General features: G+C 26.9%; 1 protein-coding gene across 1 annotated transcript; it reads left to right on the plus strand.

Moving 5' to 3' along the window:
- The first annotated feature begins 5,862 nt into the window (after positions 1-5,862).
- On the plus strand, positions 5,863-19,698 carry LOC130981966 (lupeol synthase-like). The gene is made up of 18 exons (XM_057905747.1): positions 5,863-6,059; positions 6,524-6,709; positions 6,885-6,974; positions 7,464-7,661; positions 7,798-7,882; positions 8,004-8,170; positions 9,221-9,409; positions 12,943-13,056; positions 14,303-14,422; positions 14,507-14,629; positions 15,649-15,747; positions 16,242-16,298; positions 16,393-16,439; positions 17,733-17,876; positions 17,979-18,156; positions 18,283-18,363; positions 18,948-19,031; positions 19,418-19,698. Exons 1-18 carry the CDS (start codon positions 5,865-5,867, stop codon positions 19,526-19,528), a joined length of 2,268 nt encoding a protein of 755 aa, XP_057761730.1. The 5' UTR covers positions 5,863-5,864; the 3' UTR covers positions 19,529-19,698.
- Positions 19,699-22,530: the final 2,832 nt, after the last annotated feature.

Consider the following 22,530-nt stretch of genomic DNA (forward strand, 5'->3'; position numbering starts at 1 on the left):
GAATTTAACACATGTGGTTCACGGTCGTCCCTGAAACATTTTTCGAGAAATATTCCTTAACGGCACGCTGACGTGTATGGAGAGGCGCCACGTTGGATATCTGACGTGGTTGTTATCATGTTTTAACTCAATTTAATTCCTGAATTATTTTATAACCCTAATCCCCAATTTATTATCAGAAATCACTCTGTTTCTTCTTCTCTGCTCTCTTTCATCTTCTCTGCCATTGTTGAGCTGCTATTGTTGAACGTGATTTGAGTGGGTCATGATGGATGGAGACAGTAAATTGAGGTTATGATGAAGGCCCGAATTTTAGAGGTTATGATGCTCATGATGTATATCATGATGAGTTAGATGGGACAAATTTTTGGCATTCCGAAGAAATGAAGACACCCCTAACTCAGAGGATGATGACTCATTTCCTGTTTTCAGAAAAGAAACAAGGTTTGAAAAACTCCAATTAGAGGTAGAGATGAAATTCAACACGAAGATAGATTTTAAGGAGGCTGTAAGGGAGTATTGCATCCAGGAAGGTAGAAGAGTTAGATTCAAGAAAAATAATAATGTACGATGCAGGGCTTTATGTAGGGGTGAAGAATGCCCATGAGTTATCTATATCTCTAAGGATAGTGAGATTGTTTGCTGGCAAGTTAAAACCTTCAATGATGATCATACCTGCCCAAGGAAGACAAAAAATAAATTAGCTAACAGAGGGTGGTTGACAAACAAGTTAGTGAAGAAGCTTAGGAAATTTCCAAATCTGAAGCACTCTGAAGCTTTAACATACTTCAAAAGCAAATGTGACTTGAACTTGGACAAATCTTCCCTGACAAGAGCACTTGGAGATGCAAGGCACATTGTGTATGGTGATACAGGTGCACAATATGGGATGGTGAGAGACTATGGTGAGACTCTCCTGAAGTGCAACCCTGGTTCTACTGTGCGCATCACAACAATTTCTCAACCCAACGCCGCAGAAGAGCCCACTATTGACAAGATGTATATTTGTCTGGATGGGTGCAAGAATGGGTTTAGAGCAGGATGCAGATCTCTAATAGGACTTGATGGAGCATTCTAGAAAACCATATTTGGTGGATAAATCTTGGTAGCCATTTACGTCATTGCATATGCCATTGTACCAGTGGAGAACACGAATAATTGGAGGTGGTTTCTTGAGCTGCTGCATGAGAATCTAGGGAGCTACACCCAAAATGGGTGGTGTTTCATTTTGGGCATGTAAAAGGTAACGATGTCTTTGCTATTTACTGGTTATTGTATTTTAGTAAGGGTTGAACTTCTTAGATTGATGTATTTTTTGTAGCCATGTTCTGCTTTCATGATTCTGTTTCTATATTTACTGATTTGTTTCACACATTGTTATTGCCTATATTGATAGAATGGGGTAGGAGTAGAACTTAATAAATCGCGGGGATGAATTTGCTATCACTTATACATGTGTAGGGATTAATTTGATGTCACTTATGTATGTGTAGGGACTATTTGATGTCACTTATGTAAGGTGAGGGACCATTTTGGGTCCCGATATTGTAAGTTATTAATTTCAGTGGTTTTTTGTAGGGGCTAATCACAGCTGTGCAGGAGGTCTTCCCTGATGTCCACCACGGATTTTGTGTATAGTACTTGCGGAAAAATTTCAATAAGCAGTGGAAAGACAATGAACTTAGAGGATTACTGTGAGAGTGTGTAAGATCTACTACTCAAGAGGGATTCATTGAGGGGATGATGAAAATTCAAAGAGCTAAAAAGGAAGCATGAGAGTACCTTTCCAAATAACGAAGAGATGCATGGAGTCGGGCCTTCTTCCCCTCCCAACTAAAATGTGACAACATATGTAACAATGCTTGCAAAGTATTCAATGTCAGAATCAAAGAAGTAAGGACCAAACCAATTATCACACCACCAGGTACTTCAAATATTACTCCACTCATCATGACCCACTCAAATCACGTTCAACAATGGCAACTCAATAATGGTAGAGAAGACGAAGGAGAGCAGAGAAGAAGAAACAGAGTGATTTTTGATAATAAATTAAGGATTAGTGTTATAAAATAATTCAGGGACTAAATTGAGTTAAAAATGATAACAACCACGTCAGATATCCAACGTGGCGCCTCTCTATACACGTTAGCGCGCCGTTAAGGAATATTTTCCGGAAAATGTTTCAGGGACGACTGTGAACCACATATGTTAAATTTGGGGATAATGTTGAGGTCATTGCAAATTTAAGGACCACTTTAAAGATTGAATGCAAGTTCAGGAACCACTTTAAAATTTAACTCTTCATTATTTTGATATGTTCCATAAAACTTTCGATGCAAACAAAACACACTCAGTCCAATTTTGTTTTACTAAAAAACTATTTTTGAAAGAAAAAATTTAAGTTTAGTATTTTTATTAAAATTTAATCAATATTTAATTATTAAAAAATAATTATTTTTTATTATTAAATATAATTTTATAATTTATATTATTAAAAATATTATTAATAATTAATTAATGACTATAAATTACAAATTCAGTTAATTTCCTACCACTCCTCTTTCTAAAATACCAAGAAAGCCTAACTAACTAGTGATCATATTAATCACTACATACTTCATCGTTATCATTACACTTCTCTAGACACCAATTAATATTTCTGCAGAAGACATCATTTGTCTGGAGATCTTTTAATATAAAGAACACGTATTCCTTTTCAATGAGGCCAACACATTTCATCAGATTTTTTCTTCAAAGTAGCATTGGCCTTAATAAATAACCATGCAGATAATTAATTTGAGTGGATCAAATGATCGATTTATTTATTTATTTAAATAAAATTTAAATTTATAATAAATTATTTTTTAATTTATCAAATTAAAAGATATCGTAAATAAATAAATAAAATGTGGATGGAACCCGCAATTAATTGTAAGCACTTCTCATCCGTTTCTGATAGATATTTAATTAGCAATGAATATGACTGGATAATGTTGAAGCTACCGCCGCTTTTAGACAGTACATGAGTTGCACTTCCTTATTAATTATAGTTCGGTTAAGAAGTACCCAGCGAGTGACAAAAAAAAAATTATAGTAACGTAACATATTTTCGAATATACAATGATGAGAGCCATTTACGTAAAAATATTTAAAATATTTTTTTAAAAATATTTTTTAATAATTAATATTTATTTTATATAATTAATCAAATTATATTATTTTTGTTAAATTAGATAAAATAAATTAGTTTGACCAAAAAATTAATAAATTAAATTTTAAATCGATTTAAATTAATATTTTTTATAAAAATAACTATAATAATTTTATTATAAAAAATGACTTAAAATATTTTTATTATATATTTTAAAATTTTAAATCCTAACCTTTCTCTTTTTTTTATGCTATCATAGAATTAAAATTTAAGATTTTTAAAATTAATATATATAATAAAAATATTTTAGTCATTTTTTATAATAAGAGTATTATAGTCATTTTCTATAAAAAAATATTAATTTAGATTGTTTCAAGATTTGATTTATCAATTTTTCGGTCAAATTAATTTGTTTGGTCTAATTTTGATAAAAATAACATTATTTTGATCGATTATATAAGTTGAATTTTAATTATTAAAAAACGTCTAAGCATATTTATGTAAGTGATTTCCTATAATTATTTATGCTATTTTTTATTAATTTAAATTTAAAAAAATAATTTTATGATATGATATTAAAATTTTATATTTAAAAAATTTTAATTTTTGGTAAATAAAACAAATGACATAAGATAAATAAGAAAAATAAAATTTATATAAAAAATCAAACAAATTTAAAAAAATATTAAAATATAATTATTTATTTTACTTACCTACTCAAATTTAAAAAAAAATAATTTTATAACACATGTATTAAGTAGATGGATAAAATCGTAAGCAAAAAAGAATAGAGTGAACAAAAGTATATCTAAAAAATTTTAAAATAATCCAATAATAGATTCTAAAAATTGGCATTGCCTTGTTATCTAACTTTCTGCTCATATAAAATTACAAGTATGCATTTTCTAATTCTCATATCACGATTTAACAACTTAAAATAAAAAGCCCTTTCTAATTTGTTTTTATCCTTGAATTCATCATTGTATATATAATTGGAAGAGCGGCAGTTTTGTTTTGTGAAAACGGTTTTGTTTTAAAAGAATTTATGCTAAAGAGAAAAATATTCTCACTTTAAATTCTAATTCCTGTTAAAATTATATCGATCAAGAAATAAGTAGTAAATCAAACGGCCGTTTATTCATAATCAATATGTGAGTAAATATTATATTTATAGTTTTTTCTTCCAATGTATTATTTTGTCAAATGTATTATTTTATTATGTTACATTTTAGCTGTATGTATTTATTATCATTTACTCATACTATTTACTGTTTAAAATTATGTTTTTTATTATGTTTTAAAATATTATATAAATATTATTCGAAATTAAAATCTGTTTATTTGTTATCAGATTTAGTATTTTATAAATATAGAATAATATCTTATATTTTGAATAATTTTGGGAGGTTCTAATACTAAAAATTGTAGCTAACGACAATAACACTAACTGTGAATACATCTCATTATCTCAATTTATCAGACTTAAGCTAATAAAAGTGATATTAGTAGTCTAATATGTAGGTCGCATGTTAAATTTATTAATTCGTTTTGATACACTAAAAGAAAAAAACTACCATAAAAGTGAAGCCATCGGTGTGTAATAATAAATTTTAAAATTATAAACTCTCTTTTTGTTTTTATATAGATATTAAACTCATGATTTATTTTGATATAATTTGTATTTTTCATATGGATGATAGATATACTGTTTATTCATTAAGTTGTGAAACTCATTTTATTATTATTTTTATATATTTTTTGTAGATACAGATATAGATTAAAGTTCTAATCATTTTTTCTCAATAGAGATATATTTTTTAGTGAGCTCTTATCTTTCAAAGGCCATATAATTTATACTGTAACAAATTCCTTAATTAATGTTCCATATATTATAAGCAAGATCTTTCACATGTTTGATAGAATTATAAATTTGTATAAATTCGTATTTGTAATATATAATAAATGCAGCTTTAAATTTTGTGTTTTAAAAACAATTAGCCTTTAAAAATTATTATACGGTAAATAGACTTGTTAAGAAATCTTTCTTTCACGTCGATTACTGTCTAAATCAAACCGTGACAAAAACAATCTTTGATATGTATTAAATTATTTTCAAATTAATCTCTGGAGTGTTCTTCTGTCACTTCTATACTTTTTTGTGATAAATAAATATTTAACTATTAAATCAAATTATTTGGATTTAATTCGCCAATCTACCATTAAACCAGACAGGATGAAATTTTAAAATCGTCTTATTAGATGAGACAGAATAAACAAATCCACCAAAAGACAAATTTTTGATGGAGCGATCCAGAATTTCCGGCTGTCACCCCTATCAACAACAAACACAACTATTGAGCATTTTAATAACCACCGACAATAATAACACAACTAATGGAATTTAATTATTAGTTGTTTTTAATGCAACTACCGAAGCATATATTAAATTCGGCAAAGGAAGGAGAGATATTAGTCATACTCCTCGCTCCTTATATATATAAGGTCCCTTTAGGTTTGAATTGCTAGAATCTCATCTTTATCAAGTAAATAAGCTAACAAAGGAAAGTTTCTATTTCTGGGCTATATTTACTACTCTCATACTTGGGCCAACATCAATTAAAACCTTGCCTTATTTTATTCTATTTTATTTTATTTTTTAGTATTGATTTTGATGAATTACAAGAGTAAAGAGAGAACTTGATTGTAGTGAAGGATGTGGAAGTTGAAGATTGGGGAAGGAGGAAAGGACTTAATTTCAACGAACAACTTTATAGGAAGACAATATTGGGAGTTTGATCCAAATGCAGGAACACCACAAGAACGTGCTCAAGTTGAAAGATTTCGCCAAGAGTTCACAAATAATCGTTTTTCCACCAAACAGAGTTCTGATCTATTAATGAAGATGCAGGTATTTTTTTCTCCCGTGAATAAAAAATGTAAAAAAAATTTTAAGTGTATCAATATATATTAGTATTTTAATAACTTTTAATTGTTCATCTTAATTATAAAAAATATATAATATATATAATTAAAATTAACAATTAAAATTTATTAAAATATTAATATACCAATATACTTAAAAAATTTTTAAAAGTTTAAATAAACTAAACTACGTCCCATAGAAGTTTAATTTGTAGGATATATAAATAAAATTTTTCTATATCATGTATTAATCATCTAGTCATGATTTATTCTTTAAAAATAATATTCGACAAATACAAAAAATAAACTACAAAATTGATTATATATCTCTTGCCACTACAATGTAACTAATATTTAAATTGTCGAAAAAAAAAGAGTTCATGGATATATTTTGTCTCAGAAAAAAGATAACCTTACTAATAAGTAATAACTTGACTCACACACATGCAGCTAAAAAAGGAGAATAAATGTGGAGCAATTCGAGCGGCAGTGAAAGTGGGAGAAGAAGAGAAGATAACAGAAGAAGCATTGATTACAACAATGAGAAGAGCTCTCACTTTCTCTTCCTCCGTTCAATCACATCAGGGTTACTGGCCTAATGAGTTAGCTGGCCCTTTGTTTTTCATTCAACCCTTGGTAAGCCTAATTGTATCCGTATTTATATATATATATGATAAACACTCTTTTTAATCATGCGATAAGAGAGTTATTAGTCACTAGTGTGTTGATTGTGGATAAAAATTAGCTTCGCAAAATTTTTTGATATTCAACTTTATTTTACTTAAGTGTATTATTTATGTAAGTGGTGCAGGTAATGGCACTATATATAACAGAATCCTTGGATGTTGTTTTAGGAGCAGAACATAAGAAGGAAGTGATACGGTATTTGTATAATCATCAGGTATATATATATGTAAAAAAATGCTCAATCAATTTAATTCTTAATTTTTTATTTGGAAAACCAAATATTTGATAGAGATATTAGGTAATTGACTAATATTTTTTTTATATTTATTTTGTATTTGAACTAACACTAGTTTGCTGGTGAATTTTTTCCGCTAAAGTACTGGTGACCAAGCATCCTACATGTTCTAATATCCTTCAAAGTCAATCTATATTTCGAATAAAACTTGCAAAAAAAATAGAGAGAATCTCCTTAACAAAAATATTATTTGTATATCAAAATTAACTATTAAAATCAGTTATTATATATTTGTGTATAAATACATGTGTCATTTAACTTATTTTATATTTTTTATATATATTTTATATTAATGAATAATTTTAGTGACTGATTTTAATATACACATAGTAGAGTTGTATCCTTAAATATGTCGCAGTTATTAGGATGCTTTGAGTAATTATTGCTTGGCGTTTTCTCATGAGACAGAATGAAGATGGCGGGTGGGGAACCCATATTGTGGGTCACAGCACAATGTTTGGATCAGCATTGAGTTATGTTGCATTGAGAATACTTGGAGAAAAACTTGAAGATCATCAAGACATGCCAATGGCCAGAGCCAGAAAATGGATTCTTGACCATGGTGGCTTAGTGGCTATTCCTTCATGGGGAAAGTTCTGGGTTTCGGTATATACATTACTTGATAAATATAGTTTTTAAATATATGAGACTTATATATATTTACTAGACAAATGCCACGTATGAAAACAAACACATATATACATGCATGTTAATATTAATTATTTAATTGATTTGATGAAAGGTGCTTGGAGTTTATGAGTGGTCAGGTTCCAATCCTTTTCCACCTGAAGTATGGCTCGTACCCAAATGTAGCCCTATTCATCCAGGTTCATATAAGTCCATGAGATACATTTTGGGTTTCTATATAATTTCTTTGCACAAACTATCTGCTTGTTTTGCATTTAATTTTTGTCCTAATAATAAGTCTAGTACTTCATTGAATGATAGGTCAAATGCTGTCCTATTCTCGCTTGGTTTACATGCCCATATCATACGTATATGGCAAGAAATTTGTGGCTCCCCTCACTGATTTGATCAGATCTTTAAGAGCAGAAATGTACAACGAACCTTATGATCAAATCAATTGGAATAAAGCTCGAAATAATGTTGCAAAGGTCAATTAATACAAACTTTAATTTAATTTCTTGTTATTTGATTTTTTATTCCTGATGTTAAAACATGGGTTTTATGCTCATATATCTACTATATATCTTATTTACCATCTTATTAAACATTATTTTTAATTTAATTTATTAAATATAAATACTAATATTTTTAGAAGTTTATTTTGAAAAGCTAACTTTGTTAAATTACTTTTCGAAAAATATTATCACCTAATTAAAATAAAATTTTTAACAAACCAATCTTTAGACTTTTTCATAACGTAATTTTTGGGATAAATCACACGAACAAATCAAATGGGATAATTAATATTACACAAATATCCTAAAATAGAATAGTTTACATGTATATTTAAATTTATCTTTATGTAAATTGAATTAACTAAATTTAATTTACACTTTTTAAGTGTAAATCAAATTAATTGGATTCGATTTACTATATATGTTATATCAATAATAAATCTAAGATAGTTGATTCGATCTACTATTTTTGCGGCATATACATATAAATCGAATATAGTTGATTTAATTTAATACTGATATAAATTATTGACATTTCTTACATTTAAATTAATTATATTAATTTTAAAATATAAATGTTAATAAAAAATATTCTCTATTTGAATTCAAATAAAATATAAAAAAAAATCAAAATTAATAAGAATAAAAATTTAACTTTAGTTCAAATTCCAAAAAATCTATATTTTTATAAACTTATGAACGTAAAATAGAACATTAAACAATTTTTAAAATTTTATTAAAAATTATCATTTGACTCGCTCATTGGCATTTAAAATATCATTATCAGAATTTTTTATGTTAAAAAATTAATATAAAATATAATTTTTTAAGATAATATAAGGGTTAAAATTTAAATTTTTTAAAATAAAAAATACATAATTATATAATATATAATGATCAATTATATTTATATAATATATAATTTAAAAAATAATTAAAATATTATATTAATTAAATAATTATTTAATTTATAAAATTAAATATAAAATTTATGTTTTGATGATTTTGTCTCTGAAATTTCAGGAGGACCTCTACTATCCACATCCTCTAATCCAAGATATGCTATGGGGATTTCTTTATCACGTTGGAGAACGTTTTCTAAACACTTGGCCGTTTTCCAAGCTTAGAGAAAAGGCATTAAAAGTCACAATGAATCACATACGATATGAGGATGAGATTAGTAACTACCTTTGCATGGCAGTTGTGGAGAAGGTATATATAACATTTACTACCCATTAAATGAATCTCATCTATTAATATTTTAATTCCGCTAGGAACCCACAAAAATTTAATACAATATAAGTATTTTTGAATTGAATTTTATATTAATTAATTATCATTAATTAATAATTATTTAAATTTTATTTTTTAAAAGATACAAAATTAATTATTATTAATTATTTTTTTATTCTAATTCACATTTTATTATTTATTACACAAATTTTAATTTTTCTTTTTAAAAAAACTTAAAACTAAAAAAAAAACACCAAAACATAAAATAAAGAATAATCTAAATCCTAAGAAAAAAACATACCAAACATAGAAAAAAAGAATCATTCAAAATTAATAAAAAAAAATCATTTAAATTCTAAGAAAAAAATACAAAATATAAAAAAAAATCGTTCAATACTAATAAAAAAAATCATCCGAAATTTAAAAAAAAAACATAAAAAACTAGTTAAAAGAATAATTTAAAACCAAATAGGAGGAGAAGAAGAAGAGCCACATAATGGCCGACGATGACGTCTTAGATGGCGTTGCGTGAACGGTGAGAGCCTCGTGGTGGCGCATAGCAAGGAGGAAGTCACGGAGACCACGTATCACGAGTGGAGAAGTCTCCATGGATCGAAGTAGTTAATTGCGTGTCACGAATGGAGGTCCGGCGACGACTACATCGCGATGGATGGAGAACCGTGGGCTGCGGATTATTTTGCACTACCAACAGATGGAGGCCGCGACGGATGGGACGCTGGTTCTTGTGGCGGACCAACGACGCGACTATGCGGTGCACACACTACCAATCGGCGAGACTTGGGGCACACCAAGGAGGTAACAGCGCTGTTGTTATGGAGGCAATACCTACGGCGCACTGGAGCAGCAACAGTGATCGAAGCTTTTGGGGAGACCAATATCAGCGTAATTACATTAAGAAAGTTGATCACACTGATGAGGGAGTTTACTTGCTCCAAACCCTATATTTTCAAATTATGTTATTAATGCAGCAAATTCTAATTTAATTAAATAAAAAATTAATCATTAAATAGAATTGTTTAAAAAATTAGTCTGTTTATATTGTCTATTTATACTTTTTTTATTTTTTTAATATTTTTATCAACGTTTGATGTATTTTTAAGGTAATATCTTTTTTATTTTTGAAGTTTTTAAAAAATTTTAAAAATATTTATAAATTTTATTTTATTTTAATTTTATTCCTGAAATTTTTTATTTTATCAAATATATTTTGACGACTAAATTTTCAAAAAATTTAAGATTAATCCAGCAATAATATATGACAACTCTACCTAATTTATTTATATTAAAAATAATTTTTATAAAATTATTACTGAATTAATTTTAAATATTTTAAAAAATTAACCGTAAAAAATATATTTAATACAATTTAAAAATTTTTAAGATAAAATTAAAATTTAAAACAAAATAAAATTTATGAATATTTTTAAAATTTCTACTACTACTATTTTTATTTTTAATTACCAAATTAATATATTACGTTATATATTCTTGTAATAAAAGGAGTCACTTCTTGGCTGCATATGTTGAGTTCGTGACCTTATCCGTTGCTACCATATTTACTTAGCGCCACTCTTCTCGGTTGCTATTTCTCTTTTTATTTTTTAGTATAGTGGTTAGAAATATAATTATTTATATATTTTTTATTAATTTAAATTAAATTTTTTTATGATATTATATTAAAATTTTTATAATTAAAAATTTTATAATTTAATTTTTATTATTTTTTAAAAAATAAAAAATTTTAAAAGTTAGCAATTTTTAATAATTTTAACTAATATTTAACACACACAAATACTAGATTATTTTTAACAAATAAATTTATATGTGTAAACTTTAATAAATATAGATATAAATTATATTAATTTATATATTTAAATTTTAATAAATATTGGTATAAATGATATATTTTTATATATAAATTTTTATAAATATGAACAAAAAATTAAGTAATAATATAAAATAATAATATTTATTAGTTATATAACATTATTAAAAAGTAATTAACGTAAGATAAATTAAAAAAAAGGCTAATGCAAAATTTCAAACAAATATGCTTTTCTAAGATGTTGCTCTTATTCTTCTTGCCAAACTCTATTAGTTGTTAAAATATTCGTACGTCTTTATGTTTAAAAAAAATGGTCCTGTTCCTGTACGTATTTTTAGACTATTTAAATGATAAAAAATATTAAAAAATAATTAAAATTTATTATTTTTAATTATTAATTTATTATTAATATTTAAAAATATAAAATAAAATATGTTAATTAGAATAAAGAAATTAAACGAAAAATAATTAAAATTAATAACTATATAATAACTATAAATAATAAATTTTAATGGCGTGATCTCCAACATTTCTCTTAAATAATTGCAAAGTATATATATATATATATATATATATATATATATAACCATTTTTTATGTTTATGGCTACCTATTTTTCTCTTTGTCCATATTTCAAAGAACTCCTTTGTGTTATTTGGATGTTTTTTTTTTTTGTCATGGTTTGTATTATTTGGGTTAGATGACTTAGATCAGTTTACATTTCTACATTTGGCCTATTTGAGTTTTGGATTGTGGTTGTTGAGTGCCATAAAATTAATCATTTTAAAAGTTTAAATGGATAAAAAAATATAATATTAATGATTATATTTTTAATATTTTTTTTTGAAAAATAAATTTTTTTAAGTTTTTTAATTTTTGCATAAACTTTTGTTTTCTTTATTTACCTTATGTTATTTTCTTTTATTTTGGAGTTCATCAAAGATCGCATTATAGATTTTTCGGACATTAGGATGAGTAGTTTCATGATATGGTATTAGAGTTCTGTATTTAAAAAGTCAAGAGTTCGATTCCAGTAAATAAAAAAAAAAACATAAAGCAAATAAAGAAAAAGAAATTAAAGTCTATGTAAAAATCAAACAAATTCAAAAGAGGCTCTTGTTTAAGAGAGTGTTAAAGATATAACTATTAATGTTATCTTCTTCTATCAACTTAAGCTTTTGGAATGAGTGATTTTCTGTGTTCGAAAGATTAAGAATTCAATAAAAATATTAAAGATATAAGTATATAATTATTAATATTACCTTCTTTTATCAGTTTAATAAAAAATATTAAAAATATAATTATTAATATTACTTTTTTTATGAGTTTCAATTTTTAAAATAAATAATTTTATGATATTGAGTATTATCTCGATCACCTTTTTTTTTTTTAAATTAATCCTATGTCCAATGCGAGGTATTTGCAATACTAAAATACTCTGTTAGATCAAAATAATCCGTTACTAAAATAATTAAATATGTTATATACCATACCTAATAATCTAATTATTTTTTTCCGACAGCACAATTATAATATTTTATGGAAACTAAGTACTTATTCCTATTCAATGATTTTTTTATGTGCATATACGTACTATGATTGTTTATAATATAATTTTAATTTAAATAACTGTAAACGTAATTAGTTGTTATTGAATGAAATGAAAGGTTTTGTCTTTAATTGCTCATTGGGTTGAGGAGCCAAATTCAGAGACATTCAAACTTCACTTAGCTCGAATTCCTGATTATTTCTGGGTTGCTGAAGATGGCTTAAAACTTGCGGTTAGCATTATCATTCTCTCAAGTCTCATCAATAACTTTAAATACATTTTGTTTTTAAAAAAGAGAAACAAATAATGAGATGTAAGTGCTTATTTTGAGTGTTATTCAGTTGATAAAAACAAGATTTTTTTACTGAAAAAAGATTTATTTTTATTTTTTAGCCTATTTAATAAATTTTTAATAGTAAAAATAAAAGTACTAAAAAAATAAAAAATATCTTTTTAAAAAGTTAGAATTTATATATTTTTTTAAAAGATATTTTTTTAAAAAAATATTTTTACATCATAAATAAACAAAAAATAATTATTTTTATATTATTATACTCAAACATAATTAATAGATAAAAAATTATTTTTACATAAAATATCTAAATATAAAATTACTTTTATTTTTTTATAAGATTTATTTTAAAAAAATAACTCAAAAAAAAAAACTTTTCTTATAAACCCATTCAAACAAATCCTAAGTCTTATAATTTTTTACTATTGAATAATCTTTGTATAAATTATAAATTTCACCAATTCATCAATGATTGATTATATTATTATATTATATTTTTTAATTATTAAGGTTATAAAATTAAAAAAATCAAATACTAAATAGATATATTTAATAGTTGATACTTTTATATTTTAAGATTATATTGTAGATCAAAATAAAATAAGTGTATACAATGAAATTAAATATCGAATTGTATCCGAATTTTATCAAATCTTATCAAATTGATCAACGTAATAAATTAAAGTGTCTGAAATTATATAACTGGGTTCCTGAAAATTATAATCTATAAGAGGTTAAAGTATATTTTTTGTCTTTTAAAATTTGATAAAAGATTTAAAAATATCTCTAAGTTTTATTTTGTTTTAATTTTGTCCAAAAAATTTTCAATTTGTATCAAATATACTTCTTACAACTAATTTTTTTAAAACTTTAAGACCAATTCAACAATTTCATAAGAATAACCCTCAACACAAGCAAATCAAGCATAATTTTTATGCATTATTATTAGATTAGTCTTAAATTTTTTTAAAAATTTAGTCGTCAAAGATATATTTGATACAAATAAAAAATTTTTAGAACAAAATTAAAACAAAATAAAATTTATAAATATTTTTAAAATTTTGATCAACTTTCAAAGATAAAAAATATATTTTACCTTATCAAATTGACTAATACTAGCTAGGGCACTAAAACAATAAAAACACGTACATTTCGTTTATGATAGATTCATTTAAATTCAATACAGGCTCTGGGAAGTCAATTGTGGGATGCTGCACTTGCGGTACAAGCAATAATTGCTTGTAATATGAACGAAGAGTATGGACATGTACTTAAGAAAGCACATGACTTTATCAAAGCTTCACAGGTAATAACAAATAATCATTTATGACTTGAATAATATAATATATGTGCCATACAGAAGCAATAACATTATTCATCTTAATCAAAGATTCGTGAGAATCCAAAAGGTGACTTCAAGGCAATGCTTAGACATATATCAAAAGGAGGGTGGCCACTCTCAGTTCGTGATCAAGGTATGCCAGTCTCGGATTGCACTGGAGAAGGACTAAAGGTTAGTTCGCTAATACGAAAATATTTAATAACAAAAAAAAAATTAGTCAAAATCAGTTAAAATTTATTTTATTTAATATTTATTAATTACGATAATATTAAAAAGATAAAAGAATAGTTAAAATTTATTTTATTTAATTTTAATTTATTATTGTAGCAATTAATAAAAATTAAATAAAATTAATTTTAATTATTTTTTATTTTTTATTATCAAATATTTTAATTAATTATTACAATAGTTAATAAATACTAAATAAGACAAATTCTAATTATTTTTTTAAATTTCTTTAGCATTTCCGTCACTAATAAATGTGTGGCGACAAAATTTTTTCAGTTTTTTTTTTCACTAAACTTTTGTTTTCTCTCTTCCTCCCTCTCAACCATTATTCTTTCTGTTTCTGATAATGTTTTGATATTTGTACAGAAATTTTGTTTTTATATCCAAAAACTTTTTGTATTCTTTTCAAAGACTTATGTGTTCTTTATTTAAAAAACAATAACTTTCTTTGGAGACTGGCTGTTTAAAACTTGGTTAAAAAAATAATATTACATATTTAAATATTTTTGTTAATCAAGTTAGTCTAATATCAATAAAAATTTAATTATGAGTAGTATTATTTAATTTGGTTATACTTAATTTATAAAAAGACTTAAATGTGTATTATTATTTAGTTAAAAAATATTTGTTTACCTAATATTTTTCGAAAAGATAAATATAAATATTTAAATGTATTATAGCTAAAAATAAATAGTAATCTAGTTATTAGTTTGTTGATCATAATTTTATTTTTTATTAGCTTTTTATCTTAGTAAAAAAATTTACGTGATAATTAAAAAAATGGTTATATCATCTTATCTTATAATATAATATGTTAATAAGTCACAAACTAAATAATATTGTATTATTATCAAAATATAGACTGTAAAATCTTATCTTGTGAAGCGTGCTTGACAGATGGTAGGTATATTATTAATTGCATTCAAAGGATGACATTTGCTACAAATTAAATTTATATGTAGGCTGCACTTCTATTATCAAAATTGCCAACTGAATTAGTTGGAGAAAAAATGGAAGGGCAAAGATATTATGATGCTGTGAATGTGATTCTCTCTCTACAAGTATGTCTTTCTATCATGACGTTTTTCATTATTATTACTTTATTTGAGTATATATATGCATTCTTTTTTATTCGTTTAATTGTAAATTTTTTTAGTTCTGCAATGGTTTATATATTTTAAAATATTATTATTAAATTTTTATAGTCGATCAAAAAATTTAACCAGTTAAAAATACTGATCTTATTGGTTTAATTATTTTATTAATTTCTTTAGTGTCAATTGTTGTTGAGGATTTGATTTAAATTGTTTACTTAGAATAAATTTGGAAAAAAAATAATAATTAGCTACTATAAACTTTAGATGTAAAAATATATATATATATATATATATATATATATATATATATTCAACTTTTAGATGTGCTTAATTTTTATTAGCTCTTTATTGTTTAATTTCCTGAGTAATTTATAAATTGTTAAATCAATTTGTTCACCCATACAATTTGGTGGAAGCAACAAATAGTTTAATGTGATTTTATTGAATTTCAATTGCAGAGTAGTAATGGTGGATATCCCGTCTGGGAGCCTCAGATAGCCTTTCGGTGGTTAGAAGTAAGAAAATTTTAAAAACATTTGGACACAATATTAATTTAAGACTTCGTTTAACTGAAAAGATATGACACATTTTTTTATTTATTTAATGCAGAAATTCAATTCAACTGAATTCTTTGAGTGCGCTACCATTGAGATGGAGTAAGATTTTTAACCTTGAATACATATATATATATATATATATATATATATATATATATATAATATGCGCAATTGTTGAACTATAACATTTCATTATATAGATTAATCTAAAAAAGTTTCATAGCATTGTAGAATTGATTTGATTTTTTTTGTCACTGTCAAAGAAAAAGAAGAAAAAAAATTAAAAAAAAATAAAGCTACTAAGCTAGACCCCAAAAATTTTCTGTTTAATTACATGCTCTAACTCAATCAAAGATTGGATCCACTCCACCGAGTCACAATGATGATAAGCAGCCTTCTTGGCATCAAATACTTTATTTTTACATATATTATAATTTGAAAATATAAGAAAAATATGACTATTATATATATATATATATATATATATATATATATATATATATATATATATATATATATATCCAAATTTTATGAAATTTGATAAACGGGACCATCGTGATATATGATATTATTTGACTATTGAATTGATAAAAAATTATTTAGCAGAATAACACTTGCATCAAGTATAAACGAATCACTCTTTTTTGTGCACGTGTGTGAATATATATAAAGTTCAGAGTCAACAGAATTTATCAATTTTGATTAATAATTTTAATTATTAATTAATTTTTTAATTTAATAATTTAATAATATATTTTTAATTTATATTTTTAAATTTTAATAACTAATTATTGATTAAAAATAATAAATTTTACCAGCTTTATAATATATATTCTTTCATGAGTTTAGGCGCATGTATATATTTAGATTTATAATGAAATAACACATTATAAAGGATATAAAGTGAAAAGGAAATTAGTTAGTGTATTTGAAATTCTTACAGACTAATATAATTTTAAATATACTAACCAACTTTCTTTTTATTAACTATATCAATAATGTGTAGGAAATAATAAAAAATGAATTTAAACAGTTTAAATTTATTTTATTTAATATTTATTAATTATTGTAATGTAATAATTATATAATTACGAAAATTATATGTATAAAATTATGAATATTATATTATATAGATAATTTTAAATATTGTCTTTTTAGCATTATCATTAATTATATTGGTAATATTAGAAAGACAATAAAAAATCAGTCTAAATTTACTTTATTTAACATTCATCAATTAAACTGTTTTTTGTTATATTTTTTTTGTTACTAAACGTTTTGGTGATTATATATACTCTGAATTTCGAGAATTCTAGAACAATTATTTGCCAACATATAATATATACTATACTTTATTGGACTATAATTAATGCAACTAATTTGAGTTCACAGGTACGTAGAGTGCACTTCATCAGCAATGCTGGGCTTGGTTATATTCAGAGAACTTTATCCAAACCACAGAAGGAAGGAAATAGATCAATCAATTTCCAAGTCTATCCATTTCATTGAAACTACACAGAATCCTGATGGCTCTTGGTATTCTTGTTGTTCAATTTTTTCCTTTTTTTTATTTATAAAAAATATAATTATAAGAATTCAAAGTAATTAATGATGATAAGCACAATAATACATATACAGGTATGGTTGTTGGGGAGTTTGTTATACATATGGCACATGGTTTGCTGTAGAGGCACTAAAAGCCGTTGGAAAGAACTACCATAACTGTCCTGCATTGCGCAAAGCATGTCAATTTTTGTTGTCTAAACAACTTCCTAATGGCGGTTGGGGTGAAAGTTACTTGTCATGCCGAAACAAGGTCTCTGTTGCTTTCATTTTGCTTCTGAATGATCTATACTATACAGAGTACATAAACAAACAAAATATTCCTAAAGGTTAAAATTGTGCTCATATATATAACATGTTTAATTTCTTTGTTAAACAGGTGTATACAAATTTAGAAGGTAACCGGGAAAACATAGTTCAAACATCGTGGGCTTTATTATCTCTTATTGGGGCAGGGCAAGTAAGTAAAATTTTAAATTTTAGATCATTTTTTGAACGATTTAATTTTGATACAGTGAAACTAAATGAGTTATAGTTTAAATAACATAATCTTTTTATCTTTATCTAGAAGTATCGGATTTGAATTTCATTTTTAATTTTAGAAAAAAAATTGATATTCTAAAAGTGTAAAGTATTTTATATCAATGTATCAAATTAAACTCTTTTGTTAGATTAATTAGATGAACATATTGAAATAGTTATATTTTAGTTTTTTACCTTATTTTTATGTCTGTTTTTCACTGCAATTATTATATGTGACACATAGTACTATACTCATATATCTAAAGGCTGTTTTTAATTGGTGAATGCTATGGTGCCTATTATATTATATCTAAATTATTAAAAAGAGTAAATAAATAATATTTAATAAATTTTACATGATTTATTTTTATTTTAAACATTTTATTTTTTACTTTAAAAGATAAATTAACTAATTTAGATAACAAAGATATTATAGAACTCACCTTCTTAATATACAGATGTAAAGAATTGAATGGGTATATATTGTGCTTATGATATAAAATTTTATTGTGTGTCAAAAAGGCTGAGATTGATCCAACACCCATACACCGTGGAATGAAGCTACTAATCAATTTACAAATGGAAGATGGAGACTTCCCTCAACCGGTAAAGGATTTTTTTTTTTTTTTTCCCTCAAAGTGTGAGAACGAAGAAGAGAATTATTTTGTTATTTTAACACAGAGAAGAAGTCATGTTTAAAAATTTAACAATTAGTGATGGTATTTTTAATTTAAAAGCAGAATATTCGGTTAACCTAAATATTTTTGTCATAATAGGAATATAATTAAAAAATTGAAAATGATTTAAGAAGTCAATTGAAAAAAAATAAAAAAAATTAATTACAAATTTAATAAAACTATTAGAACTGATTAGGTAATTTAACCTTCATTATTCCTTCCTTACATTGATTTTTGTAGCACTTAACAAAGAAAAATAATATATCTTGTATGATGTTCAATCATCAAGATAATTTTAATAATTTTTAAATACAGGACGTCACAGGAGCATATTTTAGGAACGGTTTATTGACCTATGCTTCGTATCGAATGATATTTCCTACATGGGCTCTGGGAGAATATCGCAACAGAATTTTGCAGACGTGAACCATTATATTTATAATAATTTGATCACAAAAATGATCAAATTCTTGAAATAACTCCTAAATTTTTTCGAAGTTACCTTAGCCTTATGATTATCATGAATTATAATATGTTTGCTTGTCTACTACATGTAAAATATGTTTCGTATTTTGTATGTATTTATTATTGTATTATTTTATTATCTACGTTAGAATATCATGATTCTTGGTCGTGCTTTAATTAGTTATCCTACATTTTTTGGTCAGAATTAGTTTTCTTACTTCAATTCATATAATGTGGCGTAAAAGAAAATTATTGGCAATATGTATGGGTGACAAATGAACTAACAATTACAAATATGAAGCTCAATTCGAGAAAATGATTCAAGTTCTTTTTTTTGGACGTGGAAAATGATGCAAGTTAACAAAATACAACATCCAATAATTTGTGTGGGCTGGGATGAAATAAATCGTTGGGGTTTTAGACAGAGAATCATCATGGGCCTCTCTAGATAAAAAAAACCCAAAATCTTGGCTTTTACACAAGTTAGTGGATACAGGTAAAATTTGTATCAATATAATATCCAAGGTAACCAACTTGGGTTGGTCGAGTGGTCAGCTCACTCGTCCGCTTAAGCAAGTATCGGGAGTTTGAACCCCGCCTTATGCATGTAGCAACTCATTGGCCTGCGGCAAACCCTTAAATGAAGCTCAGATCTGCGACGGATTAGTCCTTAACCTGTCGGGTTGGGGGATACCATTTGGGTAAACCAAAAAAAATATCCAAGATAAATTAAGTTGGATTGGTCTAATCGTAACTCATTAGTTCGCTTAAGTAAATGTCAGAATTTTGGGATCTGAATTTTGTCTTATATATGCAGTAATTTATTAGTTAACAACTGTTCCCGCGCGTGAGGCCTCCGTCTGACTTATATCCGAAGGAAGGAGAAGGGGGTGGTACCTGCAAAGACACTCTGATGCCTAAGTTAGCAAGAGTCTCGACAGGTTTAGAGAGTATGGAAACTTAGAAATACCTGAGGGTCGTCAGTGTACTTATAGTGGTGAACCCATAACCACCGTTGGAATGGTTCCACCTTTTAAGGAGGATAACCGTCCCTTTATCTCAGGGAAGTTAAGATTTGACTCCTGGAAGTGAGTTGAGAGATTCTAGGGGTAGTTACTTATTTGAATAAGTGTTATATGCCAGCTAATCTGACTCCCGACTTCTTTTTAGTGGAGTTTGTGTAGAAACCGACCTCTTCAGTGGAAGTCGGTCGCGGGAGGAGGCCAACCTTTGGATTGGGCCTCTTTATCTCATTTGATCCTGGGCCTTTAGTGTTGGGCCAGGGTATGAACAGTGCCCCTACTCGAGTCCAAACCTTTTCATGAGTTGGGCTCGAGTATACAGCTCGGGGTTGTAGCCGACTTATTGAGGAACCAACGTGATTTTCAGGAGCCGACGTGATTTAAATTTCCTTAACCGTCGCGTCTCTTAGAGGTTTGAGCATTTATGCGCGGGGGTGGTTACATTGGTAACGGTGCAACTCTTAAATTGTTGTGTCGTTTTACCTTTATGCCCCTAACGTGCTTATAAATACTTTTCCTCTTTTTTCCTTGTTTCATTTCTGAAAACTTACTTACGCGCTCTGCACTGAAAGAAAGCTTCTTTTTCTCTTTGATCGACTGCCTCTGATCCTTCGAAAGTAAAGGTCAGTTTTTTCTCTTATCCTTTTTAATAAATGCTTTTATTTTCATGTTTTTTGTTTTTGAGAAGAGTGTTGACCGTAGGCTTAGTGATTTTGTTGAGGATCTAACCCCAGGCCCCTTAGAGATCATGTTTTTGATCCTTTTTTTTCTTTTCCCTTTGTAGGTTTTTTTTTTTAGCAAAAGATGTCTTCTGTAGAATCCCTCGCTCAATGGGTAGATGTTACTGTTCTTGGGGAAGAACCCCTTGTGGATATTGACTATATTACCGATCTTCGTACGCACCATAGGATTTGTGCTTCTGATGAGGATGAGTCGAGATATGAACTGATAGCCCCGAGTCCGGAAGACCGGGTTTGTTTTGGAAGAGCTTTTGAGGAAGACCCTCATTTTATTTTTTTTTGTATGAGAGTTTTTTCACCCGTTTGGGCATTCTTCTTCCTTTTTCTGACTTTGAGATAGCTGTTTTATCTCATTGCCGGATAGCCCCTACCCAGCTTCACCCCAACTCTTGGGGTTTTTTGAAAATTTATCAATTCATCAGCCGTGCACTGGATTTTCTGACTTCTTTGAGGATTTTCTTTTTCCTCTTTCACATGACCAAGCCCTTTAGTGGGCAAAATAACAAACAACAATGGGTGTCTTTCCGAGCTATACAAGGCCGGAGAGTTTTCACCCTCTTTGATGAATCTTTTCATGATTTCAAAAATTTCTTTTTTAAAGTGCAATCTGTTGAGGGTCACCACCCTTTTTTCTGGACCAAAATTCTTCTCCCCGCTTTCTCTTGTACTGGCTGGAGGCCTTTCCTTGTGAAAAATATAACTTGGACGATTTGGACGAGGTGGAGGTGGCCATTGTGGGGTTCCTCCGAGAAGTATGGGGGAAGGCCCCTTATCTGGATACGAAAAAGTTCCTCCAGAGGTCTCCGACCTTTGTCCAGGCCCAATTAGGTAGCGTCCTATTTGTTTGTTTATAATTTTTTGTTGGGTGATCGTCCGAGTTGTTTATCTCTGACTTGTTTACTGACTTTATCTAATGGTTCTTGCAGAGATGGCGAAGAGGAATTCCAGAGAATCTTACTAGAGAGTCCAGGAGGCCAAGACGAGGTCCCGCACCAGGGTTGGCAGTGCCAGGGCTGCTGGCCCTCCTCCTCCTCCTCACAACCTGGGGACCCCCTCCCGACCTATTGTCATATCCTCTTCTGCCTCTTCTCTTCCTTCCCCTCCTCCTCGATCTTTCCCTGAGCCAGAGTTGAAGAAGCGCAATACTTCAGGGTCTAGCTCTTCTTTTAAAGGTGAGGCTAAGTTTGATGTGCCTCAGTTT

This window comes from Arachis stenosperma, chromosome 5, assembly GCF_014773155.1.
Source record: "Arachis stenosperma cultivar V10309 chromosome 5, arast.V10309.gnm1.PFL2, whole genome shotgun sequence".
Lineage (NCBI taxonomy): Eukaryota > Viridiplantae > Streptophyta > Magnoliopsida > Fabales > Fabaceae > Arachis > Arachis stenosperma.

What these genes read in the sequence shown, in the direction of transcription:
- LOC130981966 (XM_057905747.1), top strand. Translation starts at nt 5,865, where the DNA reads ATGTGGAAGTTGAAGATTGGGGAAGGAGGAAAGGACTTAATTTCAACG. An exon ending in GGTATTTGTATAATCATCAG is followed by an intron (nt 6,975 to 7,463) that starts GTATATATATAT and finishes CTCATGAGACAG; the next exon opens with AATGAAGATGGCGGGTGGGG. An exon ending in ACTTGTCATGCCGAAACAAG is followed by an intron (nt 18,157 to 18,282) that starts GTCTCTGTTGCT and finishes TTTGTTAAACAG; the next exon opens with GTGTATACAAATTTAGAAGG.